The 16202-nt window shown below is 37.1% G+C and overlaps 1 protein-coding gene across 2 annotated transcripts in view; it reads right to left on the minus strand.

The window, feature by feature from the left end:
• The window catches only part of FGF5 (fibroblast growth factor 5), a 21175-nt gene extending 5392 nt beyond the window's left edge, over window positions 1–15783 (minus strand). Inside the window, exons 1-2 of one of the 2 annotated variants that reach the window (XM_017876521.1) lie at window positions 15153–15783; window positions 7474–7577 (exon numbers count right to left, since the gene is read on the minus strand). In XM_017876521.1, the coding sequence (XP_017732010.1) occupies window positions 7474–7577; window positions 15153–15507 (459 nt within the window). In that variant the 5' untranslated portion in view covers window positions 15508–15783. The remainder of the gene's footprint in view (window positions 1–7473; window positions 7578–15152) is intronic. The other variant, XM_017876522.1, reaches the window with a different exon arrangement.
• Between the last annotated feature and the right edge of the window lie 419 nt (window positions 15784–16202).

Here is a 16202-nt window from a genome sequence, read left to right on the forward strand (position 1 = left end):
AAAGCTTTAAACAAATTGAACTATTTTTTCTTGAATATCTAAATTATTACAAGGAGAGGAAACACACTGCTATTAAGAGAATTAAGAACTTTTTGCTGGGCATGGTGGCTCACACCTGTAATCCCAACACTTTGGGAGGCTGAGGCGGGCGGTTCATTTGAGGTCAGGAGTTCGAGACTAGCTTGACCAACATGGTAAAACCCTGTCTGTGCTAAACATACAAAGTCAACCAGGTGTGGTGGTGGGCACCTGTAGTCCCAGCTACTGGGGAGGCTGAGGCAGGAAAATCGCTTGAACCTGGGAGGCGGAGGTTGCAGTGAGCTGGGATCCTACCATTGCACTCCAACCTGGGCAATAAGAGCAAAACTCCATCTCCAAAAAAAAAAAAAAGAGCATTTTCACTAGAAGTAAACTGTCGTGGCTCTACTCATCCCTTCTCACAGTGAAGGATCCATTTTAAAGAACAGATATTTTTTAAAAGGTCAAATTGAATTCAAAGAAAGCACAACTCCAATTAACTGCAATATTCCAGAAATGACTAATTCTGCCAAACCGAAATTAAACAGGTCAGTTAAACCAAATAAATTATCTCCCAAATGATATTGTTTTTAAAAAAGCTCTCTAAAATCTCTTCTTGTAGTTTTGTTTCTTAGTAAATATCACGATCTATGATGATTGCGTACCTTGTATAGTATAAATTAAAGCTGTGCAATTACCGATTCTCGTGTGCAACTATAGAAGTAAATATGTAGTATATGAGATATGGAAATAGGAGTGAATTTGAACCGACGCCAGTATAAACCTTGGAATTTGTGTGTATTTAATCAATTTTAATTATTTATTTCAGCTGTTTTCTTTGATTTGCCTCTTTCTCCTGAAAACCTTATAAAGTTAAGGGGAAAAAAGCCAAATCTAAATAATTAAAATGCTGTTATAGACTAATATTATTAAATAACAAAAAGGTTATCATAGACTGTAATAAAAACAACTATAGACCAAATTTTGCTACAAACTAAGTTTCCTTGCCACATTCATCACTTCTACTTCCCCTGCCTCCTTTTAGAGCTGCTTAATTCTCATCCCTTCCCTCCACCAATGGAGCTGCCTGGGACAGGTGCCCTAAACTCAGCTCATTTATTATACTTGTGCCCTGGTACAGGGAAGCACGCACCCAGAGGGCTACTTCTTACTCTTTACTATATAAGCTGTGTAATGGCCAGTTGTAGCCCTGCCATGCTATCTCCCAGGCACAGCCATATCTCCTGCTTGGTACCGAACATTCATTCCTTCTATATCTCAGTTCCTCATACTGAGCAACAAACAAAATATACAAGTTGGTTTTAATATTACCCAAGCTGAGATAATGTGGTAAAGAACATCAACTATAGGATCTCTTTTCTTCACTTATATAATTTCCCTTAAAATTGCTCAGACTCAAATACAGCTCCCCAAGCCCTATTTCCAGAGGCTGTGTTTTTGTAAGTCTGAGCTGAGACCCTGGGCTTGATGTATCATTAACCAGCATCCTATGTGATTTTGACACCTATGAAGTAAGGACCACACCAGGCAAAACATGGAATAGCATGACTTTCTTTCTGAGGACCTTAATAACTCCACAAAGCTGGACTATTGGAGACTACTGTGTGTCAGTTGGTTACATATATAATTTAACTCACAGTAATTCCATGGCTGCTATTAGGATAGTATTATCTGATATTTTCAGCCAGCGAAGTAAAGAGTATGATCCATCTATCACCCTGCATTTATCAAGTGCCAGAATAGACCTGTGATTTAAATTGCGTCTTCTGATTCCTAGACTAAGGGTCTCCCCATAACACTATACAAACCAAAGCTATTTCCTAGGCTTTTCTTATACAGTCTTACTTGCTCTGAAGTTGCTTCCTGTTAAAATATTGATGAATGACAAGTGTCACTCTTCAAATCATCAAAGAAATATATTACTATCTCTCACTTTCTGCTAAAATGGATTTCTGAATCTACAAGGCAATTCATCACACCCAGATTTCCTCCGTAAAACATGTCTTCTAATGACTTCCACAGTGCAAAATTGAGAGGAAACTGGCATTTACTGCAAAGGCAGAGTTTGAACCCATTTTTGTGCCTCAGTAGCTAGACATTCAATTTTACTGTATATTGAAAGTCCTTAGAGGGCAAAAAAAGAAAAAAATTCTTTTCAAATGCCTTGATCAAGCTCATGCATGGTCTTGACTGGCAGAGTGGAGTGCTTGGTAAGTTATTTTTTAATGAGGATAAGTATTATTCAAGCCTCCATTTCCCCTTTCAGTAAATATGCTCAGCTTTAGGGGCTGCCGACTCCTCTTCACTCTGCCTGCAGTTCAGGAAGTCCAGTCTGGAGTCTCATCCCAGGCAAGCCAGCTGGCACACTCTGAAACCAGGAAAGGAGGATGTTCTAGTCCTTGCTTAGGACTGATCAAGCACACATTCCATGCCTGTTTCGTAAACTCTACAATTAGCTTTCCTTTCAAACATGATCCCCTAAAACCCTGAGAAACAAAAATAATTCCACCACATACTTCTCTCTGGATCTTTAAAATAAGCTAACATGTTTTTCCCCAATAAGCAGTGAGCTTTCTGCATACTTTATGAAGTATGCTGAAGTATACTGAAGAATACATGATAATCACCTTTTCCAAGATTTATGTTTTTAGGGAAAAATCAAGATGGACAACAGAGCTACAAAAAAAATCACAAGATTATGACCATAGGAAATCCATGCCTTTTTAAGAGGTTGAGCTTGGAAATTTTGCTTTGAAATTAGGTTCCTGGGAGAAAGGAAAACCTAGTAGATAAGGGACACCTATAAGCACACAAAGTTTGGATGTGAGGAAGAAAAGATCAGTGATAAATAGGAGTTGGGACTGGTCTGAATGATTTAAGGGTCACAGCTGCCTGACCCCAAAATCAGAAAGAAAGAGATTAAGGATTGTCAAACAGCTGCCTGAGAGCAAATTCAGGAAAATCTGTTTAAACATTAAGTGTGGAACACTTTTCAGGCAGTACTCTAACTGTTTTATATGCATTATCTTGTTTAAAACACTTAACTATCCCAATAGATTGTGACTCCAATTTTCCTTCTTTTGTAGTTGATAAACCAAGGAGTAGAAAGGTGAAGTAAAATGACACGGTTAGGAAGTGGTAGAGTAGGATTCAGCCTGGGGCAATCTAACTGTGTCTTTACCATCACACTCAAGGCCTTTGACTCCTAGTCTGGACCCACCTCAGATAAGTCCAGAAAGGCTCTCTGTGGGACTTTCAGTAAGGATGCCAACCTGAGGAGGGAGCAGGGACAGACAGACGGTTAAGGCAGAAAGAGTGCTCAGTCTCAGAAGGTACCTTAGCATGGGAATGTGTTGAGAAAGAGGGTACAGGCCACAGCTGTGGCTTGGAGTAGCCCTCATGGATCTTTGGAAAGCAATTATCTCCTCCTGCTCTTGATGATTTTTGATACATTTGGACGAAGAGAAGACCATACATCTTCATCCTTGTGAAGAATGCTGAAAAACCTGCATGATAGGAATTTAGTTGCACTGCCTATTTAGAGTATGCCAATAAAAGTTTGAAGGAGAGCTGCCTGTAGATCAGGGGCTTGAATGAGTCCAGGGAGCCACACATACTTTTTTTAAATTTTTTTTATTTTTTTATTATACTTTAAGTTCTAGGGTACATGTGCACAATGTACAGGTTTGTTACATCTAAATGTGCCGGGCTCCAGGGGCTTGAATGAGTCCAGGGAGCCCCACACATTTAAATCACTGAAGCTCAAATAAAACTTCTCTGATGGGATTAACAAATTTAGCACAAAAATGGAATCAGCATCAGTGCTGCCTGAATCTGCTCTGGGCTACCCTTTCAGTGTGTCATATTTGTGTCTATGAACAGTAAAATATTTACTAAATGAAGATTTCTGTGAGCAAAACAAGTCTCTTTTCTGTTTTGAAAGTTTATCTTGGGAGGCAGGGGTTCCCTATGCAACTGTCATTGACAATGAATAACCAACATTTGTAAAATTCTGTGGCGACACATCCCCTCTTCTCTAGATTCTAAAGTGAAGTACCGGAGACACAGGAGATGGGGGAAATGCCAGTTCAAAAAAGAGATATGAATCAAAGAGAAAAACATGTACCTAGAATGAGGAAATTTGCAACTTTAACTATAAATCTCAAATTGCCTGTTTATTTGCCTATTAAATAGAGTGCTATAAATATTCTAATGATGTGCCACAGTATTCGTTTTATATGTAATACAAAATATTTTCATGCACATATTAATTTCTATACACTAAGAGGTGAAAACAATGTAATTGGTTCCAACCAAAACTTAGTATCTTCTTTGAAGCTAACTTTTATTTACCAAGCACGATAGCATTTAAAGAGAAAGAGAAAATTCTAGGAGGATATAGTTCTGGTTCAATCACTTGTTAACTGTGTAACCTTGGGAAAATAATTTAACATCTATGAGACTCTTTATCACCTCATTATCTAATGAGATAATGTGAGCAAAAGAGCTTTTAAAGAACTGTGGAAGTACATTATCTCTGCCTAGTAGCTAATTTTTAGTACTCTAATTATTATTACAAAAACTGAGTTGAATATCTACAAGTATCAATGAATATTTCTCAGTACAATGGGGGATTACTTTTCCCAGAATTCTATTAATATTTTATATTTTTAGTTTACATTTGCTTTGTAGATAGAACCCTAAAAGTACTCTTTAAATGCCTCTGAAAAATTTTTAAATTAAAGCAACTCACAAATTACAAGTTTAATCCTAAAAGTCTATGAGTTTTTAACCTTTTTGGAGATGATGTAAAGCTGTAAAAATCAAAACTATTAACTAAATCAAATAGTCATATTTAGAGTTACAAGAACAATTTCCCAACATGTTTAACTAGAATGTGAAAACAGGAAAGAAACCAAGTGGGCATAAAACTGGTAATTGCTAGCATTAATACTATTTCTAAATTCAATGTCTTTAAAAAATAAATCACTTTATAATTTAATTAGGTTTTCACCTAAAGGAAAAGTGCTAATAAAAGCTCAGATAAGAGAAAGTGGGCTTGGATAATTGGTTTAAAAAGAATCCACATAATCATAGGGCTTAATATTTTTATCTACAATTTAGCTCAAAGTCATCAGAATGACTTTTATATCAAAGAGCTTCAGAGAGTGACAAGAGCAAGACTTGCTTTGTACTGTTTAAAAGTCATTATTCTGTGAAATAACTTTAGCCTGCCAAGATGAGAAAGAATAACAGATGCTGTTTTTGCATTATCTGCATTATTTCAACCAGCCATCCTTAGACATTTGGGTCAAATTTCCAGAAATTTGTTACTTGTATTTGACAGAGGAATCATGTATCTTAACCTCTCAGTTTGACCTTTCTAATTGGCTTCCATTTGTAATATGTTACTTTCTGTGGCAATTATCCTTAAGCTGTTCCAAGTTTAGTCTATTTTTTGCAAGTACTATGGCATAAATCAGAATATATTAAAAGTTAAGATTTTCACTCAAAGCAAACCAGTAAGAGAAAGTTTCTTTACATGCACTGTGTATTATTATGAGGTTAGATTTTGAAGGTGTTTTAATCTTTTATAAACTTAAAGTAAACTGAGAAAAAGTTATTCCGTTCAGATGTGTTTGATCATTGTTTTCTATTCTGTATGTGGATTTTTTTTTTTTTTTTTGCTTTTATCCAGCTCTCGTGAGAACTCATCTGTATGTGAATTTTAAATAATATTTTAAAATAAAATTAAATGCCCAATACATTGGACTATTGGACTTTGGTGACTCAGGGGGAAAGGGGAGGGGGTTGGAGATAAAAGACTACACATCGGGTACAGTGTACACTACTGGGGTGATGGGTGCACCTAAATCTCAGAAATCACCACTAAAGAACTTTTTCATGTAACCAAATACCACCTGCTCCTCAAAATCCTATTGAAATAAAAAATAAAATTAAAAAATGTAATACCCTACTTTTTTCACAGTGATGCAGAATGTTGTCCCTTAAATAAATGAAAAAATTTTTAAAATATATTTCCATGAATACTATATTACAGCTTGCTAGAGCATAGTAACCAGCTCAAAAAATGAAATGGTAAATTGTTTAATAGTTCTTGCAATAGGCGATTTAAGAGTTTAACAAAGGATTTCCATTTATGTTGCTAAACTGATATTTTAGCAATTTATTATATTTAGATTATATTTAGATTGTTACCCTATAATAATAGGCAACACTTATTGAGCACTTATAACACACCAAATAGTATTCTTAACACATTGCATGTATTATCTCATCGAATCCTCAAGTAACTACAGAAATTGCTCAAATTCTGTCTCTTCCAAAAGATATTAACAAATCACTTTAGATGTTAAGAAAAGTAAAATTATAAAAGTCTTACACATTAAACCAAGTGGCGTTTTCATTGAAGTTTTAAAGATCTATAACATAAAATTATATATAGTAAGTTGCAATTGATTGCTATCAGTTGAAACTTTCTATAACTTTGAAAATTGAAAAAATGATATTCTAATAATTTATTTAATAAAGACTATAAAGAATCAGGATTAAATGACTAACTTTAAAGAATAATTGCTTTCAAAATGTTTTAATGTGAAGAAAATAAGTATGCCAGAGAAAAGCATAAAGCACCTTTAAGTGCCATGTGTATATACTAACACAAATAAATAGAATCTGTGAATGGGAAAACTAAGCTGAACATATTTTATTATCTTTAAAATAATACTTCCCAGGTAATGGAAACTTTCATAACAAAGCAAATAAATAGTTTGTGAACTGATCACAATATATAAAACTGGTCTGAATAAATTTTGAGAATGCAAAATTAGTTTTCATAGTATCAAGAAGTCATCATTTTGATGTGACAAAATACAAGATAAAAATTCTTCAAATTAATTAAATAAAATTTGTCTATGAAAGTCACAGTCTTCTAATTATTGGTTTCTTCCCTCCCTACTTGTTAATATGAAAATACTTTACATTACTGAGACCCGACTTTTGGTATTAGGAGTAGCTTGTAAAATTAAGTAAGAACCTCATCTACTTAGCACAAACGCAATCACTATAAACTTGTAAGTTTAAAATGTGGTGAAATATATTATTGCCACGTTTCTTCTTATGTGGGCCACTTCTAAGAAATAAGTGGATGGCTACCCCTTTGAGAACGCTATTTTCAAATACACTTAGGCTTAAACTTTTTGTAGACTCTATAATATCTTTTTAAGTAAATTAAATATTTAAATTATTACTTCTAGAAGTACACAAAATTCTCTTGGTTAAATGTAAATATGCTTTTTAAATAATTAAGTTCTTTGGGCAAATTGTCTTACCTACCAACTTGGAAAATTATTCTGTTTTACAAATGTAAAATCTTTATAGCACCTTTAACAAATATAAAGTGGTTCTACTTACACTTGCATGGAGTTTTCCTTTTTTTGACATCGCTAAAAATTTGTTGCTGAAAACTCCTCGTATTCCTACAATCCCCTGAGACACAGCAAATATTTCCAAAATACCTAGGATGACAGAAATCCCAAAATAAAACACAGGCTCTTCTTTATATCATTGTGAAGAATTAAATTTCTACGTAGATTCTTTCCATTCTTTATTATTGTGATTTAAAAAAAAAACTTAGTATTTAACATCCTTATTTTTCATGACATTTACTATGTTAAAAACAAAGAAGGCTAGGATTCAAGTGTTCATTTAAAATAATTTCAAGACTCAAAAATTTGATTCTACTTCATCAGTAATTATTTGGACAAATAAGTCGCTTTTAGTAAACAATGAGCATGAAGTTTTTTCAGGTTTTAAAGAAATTAAAAAGACATTTTAAAAATGTTTTGCAAAATAATTCTTCTCCATTATTTCTTCATCAAAGGTAATACACTACTTTGAATATTAAAGCACAAATCTGTGCTCAAGACTAGTATAACTCTTTGAAAGTCTGGAAAATAATACTTATTTACATTAAATAAATTCCTCTACTCTAATTATCATGGTTATAATGGTAGTTACAAATAAACATATACCACACTCAGTCTTTTAGTGACTGCATTTAAAGACTACATGTAAGATACTGAAAGCATTATAAATAACTTAAAATTATTGGTTCAATGAAATGTTTAATGGATTATGCTTTGAGACATCTTGCATTTTGAATTATTTCCTAGAAAAAAATTAATGAGATAATTTATTACATTATTGTTTATATTTTGTATTTCATAGTTAGCATTCTGAAGTCAATGTTCCTCTGTCTCCTACAGTAATTTCAAAGTTCACATCCACTGGATCAAGAGAATTACACACCAAAGTTCATAGAGTAGTTTAATAAGATAAAACATAGTCTGCACTTAATTAGAAAGCCTGCTTATTTAACATAAATTATGTATTTTATATGAACATGAAAAGAGCACAATGTTTTTTTATTAGTTGTCTATTTCAAAATTTTTAAAAAGAGATTTTTAGCTCAATAGAGCTAAAAAGGGACCTGTCTTAGAAAGGAAAAAGGGAAGTCAGGTGCAGTACCTCACGCCTGTAATTCCAGCACTTTGGGAGGCTGAGGCTGAAGGATCTCCTGATACCAGGAGTTCAAGACCATCCTGGTCAAAATAGTGACACTGCATCTCTACTTTTAAAAAGGAAAAGAAGGAAGGAAGAAAGAAAAGAAGGAAATAAAGAAGAGAGGGGAAGGAAAAAAGCACATCTCAATATTTCCATCTATAATATTCTGAGCATATATACTAATTAGGATATCTCAATAGGACTCTGCCAAATAGAGAAATTCATCAGATTTTCTTGAAATAGCAAACTCTCCTTGCAGTCTTTGAGGCACATATAAAATTATTCTGCTTACCAAAAACAAGAAATATTTTATAAAATTGAGCATTTATATTGTGCAATGTGAGCTAACATCTATAATTCTAGCAAGCATTGCTGTTTATTTATTCAACTTGGTTTCTTAAAAAACTTGATTAGAAAGTTTATGTGAAAAGGGGATAACTGAACAACTTTTAAAAAATAAATGTTTTAACCCAAAGTAAATAAAATACACCTTAGGCAAACTGCAGGTACCAGTTCATTAATAGGTGTTTCTTTAAATTGAAAACAAAACCAAAACTATTGGAAGCTACTTTTGCTGTTAGAAGGAAACTGAAAAAAAAAAGAAAAACAAAACCACTAGTGTCGTATAAATCCTTTCCTTCAAAATGTTTTTTAAACGATATTTATAATAGAGTTTATTATAAACATTATTTGAGTGTGCTTCTAAACGTTTAGAAGAAGTATCATTTTATCAAATATTAACAAAACACACCAAATGCTTTGTGAAGTTAAATACTCTACACAGATGTAATATGTTATAATAATATTATTACTAAAGCATGACTATAACAGTGATACCAAGTTAAATTTCTATCAGAATTATGGAATGATATTGAGAATAGCATTAATGATTTTAGAAATTTGGGAGATGGGGATGTGATTGTGAATATTTACGTAAACATGTACATTCAAAAATGGGAAAGAAAGAAATTGTATATGTGTGGAATGATAGATACAAAAGGGACAACACGGAGTTGATAGAGGAGAGATTTGGTTATATATTTACTCCAATTTACTCATGGTGCTAAATTGTTAGAGGCTTTTAATTCCATTCTTTGGAAAATTATCTGGTTTTGAACATGCAGATATATTGTATATTAATGAAAAAATACATGGTAGAGTAAAAGATAAAAGTCTCATAAGTGTATGTGTTTGTATGCTAACTTTTAAGATGTTGAGATAAAAAGGCTTTATAAATATTTGTTTTAATAGAAATACTACTGCTTTGCTTAAATAAATAGTTTCTGATAATTAGCTTATTCTCTTTTTAAACAAATATCCATTTAGATGCATTTAACTTGTATTTCAATACAGTGTACACTCTGTGTGTAAATATTATATACAATTTGCAGGCAATGTATTTTAAATATGGAGAAGATGAAATAATATATGTGAAAGTGTTATTATTGTGTTACATATTGCAGGGTTTCTCCTTAAAAGTTCCAGGATAAAAATGACATATTGCCTGAGAATTAAAGGATTTTACAACTTTAAGAAAATTATCTTTAACTGAAAGCTTAAAAATACACTTTACATGTATCATTCTATTTAATATTATAAAGAATGAAGGAGATCTAAGAGATGAGATTAGATGAATGAATGATTTTTCACATGGGTGACTTTGGTATTGATCTTCTAAATCTTACTATAATTATGACCTCATATTAAGAACACTGTTATGATCATAATTTCCACAGTCAGCAGTGATTTCACAATGCCTTATTTTCTGGAGCAGATTCAATGAGTCTCACAGTTCAGTTTCCTGCCCTCCTCCCCAAAATATCACAGGCCTATTGATTTTACTATGACAAATCTCAGTAACTCATTCAGGAATTCTACGTAATTTTTTAAACTCATGTGCCTTAAATCACAAATATATAAGTTTCAGAAAACATTTCTCTGACACTGATTTTTTTTTTTTAATTTCAGCAATTTTCTGACCTTTATCATCGGGAGTCACATATATTAAATTTGATGGAAACTTACGATTCTCCTTATGGATGCCAAGGCAGTATTTCTAAGGAAAATTGTGGAAGGCCAAGCTTGTCTCATGGATAGTATATAGTCAATGACTGTTTGCTAAATTTGACTGCCTTCTTTTATCCTCTCACTATCTCTCTTTTCTCTCATCAGGACACCCTATGCATACACAAGTATGGACAGGTGTCTTAGTACTCTCCCGCTACTGTGGCCTTCTCCTGCTCGAGAAGGCATGTGGTGGAGGGGTGGCTCAGTGTAAATAAATTCACATTAAAGTGCTACTGACAGTGTGTTATTTTTCTTAAGGCATTCCCATTTAAGAGGGTCAAAGGAAGAGGAGAATGCTTAACGGAAGGAATTATTCTCTCTTTGTGGAATTTCAGCATTGACACCTAAGCTGAAGAAGGCAAGAATGTCTTGGTGTCTCTCAGCTTATGCACACAGTCAATTCCACTTATGCATTATGATGTAAGTTTACTTCCATAAAAAAAATTTCTAGATTTTTGACTTAGTCCTCTGCAGATTTCTTAACATAATAGGGCTTTATTGATAGTGGTTGATACAATTATACAAATTTTTCCTGTTTCTCTCTTTTGTTAATGAATAAAATATAGAAAAGCACAGATATTCAATGTATTCAGAAGCTTTCAACAACCCATCTGAAAATCCCCAGAGAAAAATATTTTAAAACTGAAGTTTCTCTACTTGCATCCACAAAGTAACAGATATGCTGTGCCAAGTTATCAAATCTGAATCTTGAAATATTCAGTTTAGCAGTCTTCACTGATTAAATTAGCAACTGAAATTTTCCACTTGATTTTTCTGCATAGTAGATATAGATTCTGATTTGTCTAGGCTTGGGGGACTGTCTAATGACTCCACATGACCCCAAAATTGGTAGTGAATTTAGATTTTTTTTTAAAAGTAGTAACGATGATTCTATTAGCCAAAATATGTGCTTGGAATTTTCATATTTTATGTAAATGCTTTGAGTCTGTATAGCCAAAGCCTTAAACTTTTCTTCCCTAAACTGACAACTACTTAATTGCCTATTCTTCAGTGGCCCAAGGTAAGTCAACAGAAGCACTGTATTGAAATTAAACTTGAAGGCATATAAATTAATGCAAACCCTTTATTCCATGCAATAGTTGGGTCATCTATCTTTTCTTGTTCATATTTCTTCATTTTTCCACAGTATTTCCTCATAATAAGGATTTATATACAATGAGCTTAATTTCATTTTCTGTCTTCAAAACTTGGGATAACTATTGTATAAGAGAAGCTAAGAATATATTAATTGGTCCATGTAAACTAAACAAGTTATATTTAAAAGTCCATGGCCATGGTGTACTTCTCATGGTGAAACCAGAAAACATTTGCAATTTGCAAAAAAACAAAAAAAGCTTACTGTCAAATAATAGTTGTGAAACACATATGATTATCTGTTCTATCAGACAAATGCTACAGAATATTATTAGGTTTAAAATAACTTGTTAGCATGCAGTTTCACGGCAAAGCTTTGACTTTTCTGAAGTATCAGGTTTGTAACAAAAAGAATATGTTTTCTGTCATCGCTGACTCACAGACAGTAGAATTAGAGGATGAGAACAAACTGAGGTATCCTCTATGGCCCTTGATCCAGCCCTCTCAGCCTCTCTTAGGAGATTTAAACACATTTCCTCACATACTCTAAGAAAGGTCATGGCCAACACCTTAGTTTACGTGAATGTGAGGAAACATCAAATGCTGCCTTCAAAGAGGTAAATGACCGATTGTAATTAGCTAGCTTCTGTTTCTCTTTTACAGCTAGATAATGGCAGAGATCCATGTTAAATTCCCAAATTACATGCAAATTCTGCATTGATCAATGATAGTAAAAATTTTATGAAGTAGTATTAGACACTTCAACTATCACAAAGCAGAAAATCACTATGATTTGAATATTTGTTATGCTTGCTTCTAGGAAAAAAAAAAAAACTCTATGGGAGATAAACACAAAAGTAACCAAAATATCGTGCTTAATGAGATAGGTATCTTATATTGGGTACATGATTTATGGCATGAATGAAAGCAAGTCATGTGAAAGACACAGAAACTAAACTCTGAAAGGTTATTGTCAACAGGAATAAACTAGGAAAAAGTTTAAATTAAGTTTTTTGTTGGCGCTGTTTTAGGACACATCCCTGTTCTCTTGTAGATATCTTTCAACATGGATTTTAAAAGAAAATGTACATTTTACATACTAGGTAGTGGTCAATGTCTTGTTTATCTGGGTGCATTCTTTTCGATCTGCTCTTGTTTTCCCCCCTTTGCTTTTCTACAACATCCCCTCTAGCAAGGCCTAAGCTGTAAAACTATGTTTGTCTCATGTCGTGTCTTCTTAGAGAAGATGGTTAATATCCTGGGAATGAGCCTTGCTTTCCGAGATCTCTAGCACACCTAAAGCCTCCCCAGAAGCATTATCTGAGCTCCCTGGGCTCCAAGCTGCTGCTTGCTGCATGGTAGTTTGGGGTCCTCCCTTGAGCTCACAGAAGTTATCCTCTGTTGGTGCTGATTCCTGGATAAATCACAAGAAGAACAGAAGAGAGAAAGTTTTCTTGTAAGAGAGAAGGAAAGGTTGCCGGAAGTGGGAATAAGCTGTAATGGTTAATGGAGTCAAGAGATGGTTGAGACAAAGTGAGAAAGACAAATAGAAATAAATAGATGTTCCTGGTTATTCCTCAAATCTCAGAAAATTCCCCTTCACCCCAACAGATCTTGCCCTTTATCCCTCAAATGAGCAGTTATTCGATGAGCGAAATAAACTCTAAAATATGAAAATAGGTTCCTCTCGGGAGTGTGAGGGGGGCCCTGGGACTCCGTGGTGCGTGCGCGGAGGGCCCTCTCGTCAGCTGGGCGCTCCAGGCCCCCTCACCACGTGCGCAGCAGGCTGCTGAATCAGCGAGACCAGATAGACTAGACAGGCGCAGGGGGGCGGGCATAGACCTGCTTTTCTCTCAGCATGAACCATCAGGTCTTCCACATTAGGCCCCCTTAACCCACGGGAGGAGGCTAGCCAGCCTACCGCCTTACCCACTTGCGCGCCTCCGACCCCGCTCTGGAGACTGCTGGCTGCCAAATGTTCAGCCCTCTGGTGGCGTCCACGCTCCTCTGGAGCCTGTGTAGTAAGAAGGAGCCCAGTGGCCCGTGGAGTCGTTGGTCTGAGATGGAGCAAGTTAGGAACATCTAGGAGCAACCAGGCTGACACTGAAAGACAGGTGACTGTGCGCGCTGCTGTCTCCTGGCTACATTTCCGCTCTCCCTGGGTACCTAACAGGCCCTGGCTGGGGCTCTGCCTGGTGGACCAACCCGCGCTGGAAGAGCGATCTGGCCCTACTGAACAAAAGCCCCACAGAGATCTCTCCACTCCTACACACAGCCCCAAATCGCCTCTGCCCCCAGCTGCCTAGAGGCAGTGAAGAGAAACCAGAGGAGTGGCTGCGATGGTCTGGAAACATAGATGGGGTGGAAGGGAAGAGGAGATGAGAAAGGAAAAAAGAGCGCATGCTAAAAGAAAAAAACTCAGAGGGAAAATTTAAAACTTTGTTTATCAAAAGTCCTACAAAATTTGCACCCCTACCAAATTTAACCTCTGCGTTTCTTCTAAAATAAAGAACTTTCCCCTAACTGTTCTTGGGAACCAAAGGCTGGCCACTCTCCTAACACGGTGTAGTCATGGTCTCAAGATACTAAACGTTGTTAAATCCAACTCTGGAGTTAGTAATTTCAATGTTCATCACGTCTCCCTCTCTAAACGTGTCCAGTTTTCCAGAGCACAATCTTCTTCTAAGCAGGAATGTCTGTCTGGTGTCCCCTAGTTATCTATCTGTCTGTCTATCTATCTGTCTATCTATCTATCTATCTATCTATCTATCTATCTATCTATATCTGTCTATCTTGTGTTTCTATATACCTATGTGTATACATTGTATACATACACATATATACATATATGCATATACATATACAATATTAATTTGAGGTTTATGGTAGCGGTTGGAAGAGGCAAGTATTTGGGATTTGATTCTTCTTTTTAAAAAATAACTTCAGTTACGGATAGGGAGAAGGGCTGCACTTTGATGCCTAATGAAAAATGCCAGGCTAGTTCATAAGCAGAAGGTAAACAAATTGAACTAGAAGAAATGAGACTTTTTGTTCTCTCTCGTCATGGCTGGAGACTCGTCTTTGAGGCTAGGGCAAACTGGAAACAAGGTACCCGTCTAGGCACCAGCCTCTAGGTAACATACACCTCAGAAATCGCAATTCCTCATGACCAGGAGAGGGGTGCGTGTGCGAACGCCATACAGATGCATCTCCACCCAACCCGCCCAGCTGTTTCTGAGTATCAGCTGGTCCCAGTGGCCTGGGCTCAGGAAGGTGCGCCTGTGGCCCGGGGAAATACCTGCTGTCCCTCCTGAATCTTCTGCTGCCCGCCTAGGACGGGTTTTGTAGGAGAGCGAGTAACTTACTTAACATATTGGCTTCGTGGGAGCCGTTGACTTTGCCATCCGGGTAGATCTGCAGATGGAAACCGATGCCTACTCTGCAGTAGAGGCTGCCGGTCCGGCGCCCGGAGGGGCTCCACTGGAAACTGCTCTGCTCCAAGCCACTTCCTTGGCTGCCCAGAGAAGCTGCGGCGGAGGAGGAGGCAGAAGAGGAAGACATAGCGCTACTGCTGCTCTGTCTGCTGCTAGAGCCTCTAGGGTTCCTATCAGTGGCAGCGGGTCCGAGTTGCCCTTTGGGGACGAGACGCTTCTCCCCGTGAGCCCAGGCGTTGAGGATTAGGTGGCTGAAGAAGAGGAGGAGGAGGAAGGACAAGCTCATTCTTCCAGCCGCGGGGGTCCTAAGTGCATCTTGCAGGGCTGATTCTGGGCTCTGTGGCCCCTCTGCGGCTGCGTGCCTCTGGCGCTGCTCGCCTCGCCGCACCGGGTGGACATAGCCTCTGGGAAGAGAAGGGGAGAGGGGGAGAGAGAGGCCACCGGAGCGGATCTCCGCGCTGGCACCGGGATATTTATAACGCCAGTGATCTCACTGCTCCATGCACGCCTGCGAAGCTTCCCCTCACCCGCGGCTTTGTGTACTCACTGGCCGATGCGGGGAGGGAGCCTCGCGGTCTCGGGGGCGGGGGATGTGAAGGAGGGAGGAGATCCGAGCAAGTGAGTGGGAGGAGAAGCTGGACTGAGAGAACCTGCGCCCCGGACGCTGGGTGCGCCCATACCAGGGCCACGCGCCCCAGCATTTCTCACGGGTCGCGCGGCCACCCGGCTTCCCCTATTAGGGCCAGAGCCGCGTGGAAAGGAGTTCGGAGTGAGCAGCTGAGTCCTCCAGGGGCAGCTACAGAAACGGGGGTGTTGAAATGTGGAAATGGATCCTCGTCCTCTCCCACCTCTACAGCACACTTGTGACTGGGCGACGCACTCTTGCCCCCCAGGACACGATTTTCGGGTTCTCCTCTCTTTGCCCTGTAAACCCTGCTATCTTGTCCTCTCCCCGGGAGCCCTTCCACAACCGCGTCCCGC

This window comes from Rhinopithecus bieti, unplaced genomic scaffold (assembly GCF_001698545.2).
Source record: "Rhinopithecus bieti isolate Rb0 unplaced genomic scaffold, ASM169854v2 scaffold_8675, whole genome shotgun sequence".
NCBI classification, from domain to species: domain Eukaryota; kingdom Metazoa; phylum Chordata; class Mammalia; order Primates; family Cercopithecidae; genus Rhinopithecus; species Rhinopithecus bieti.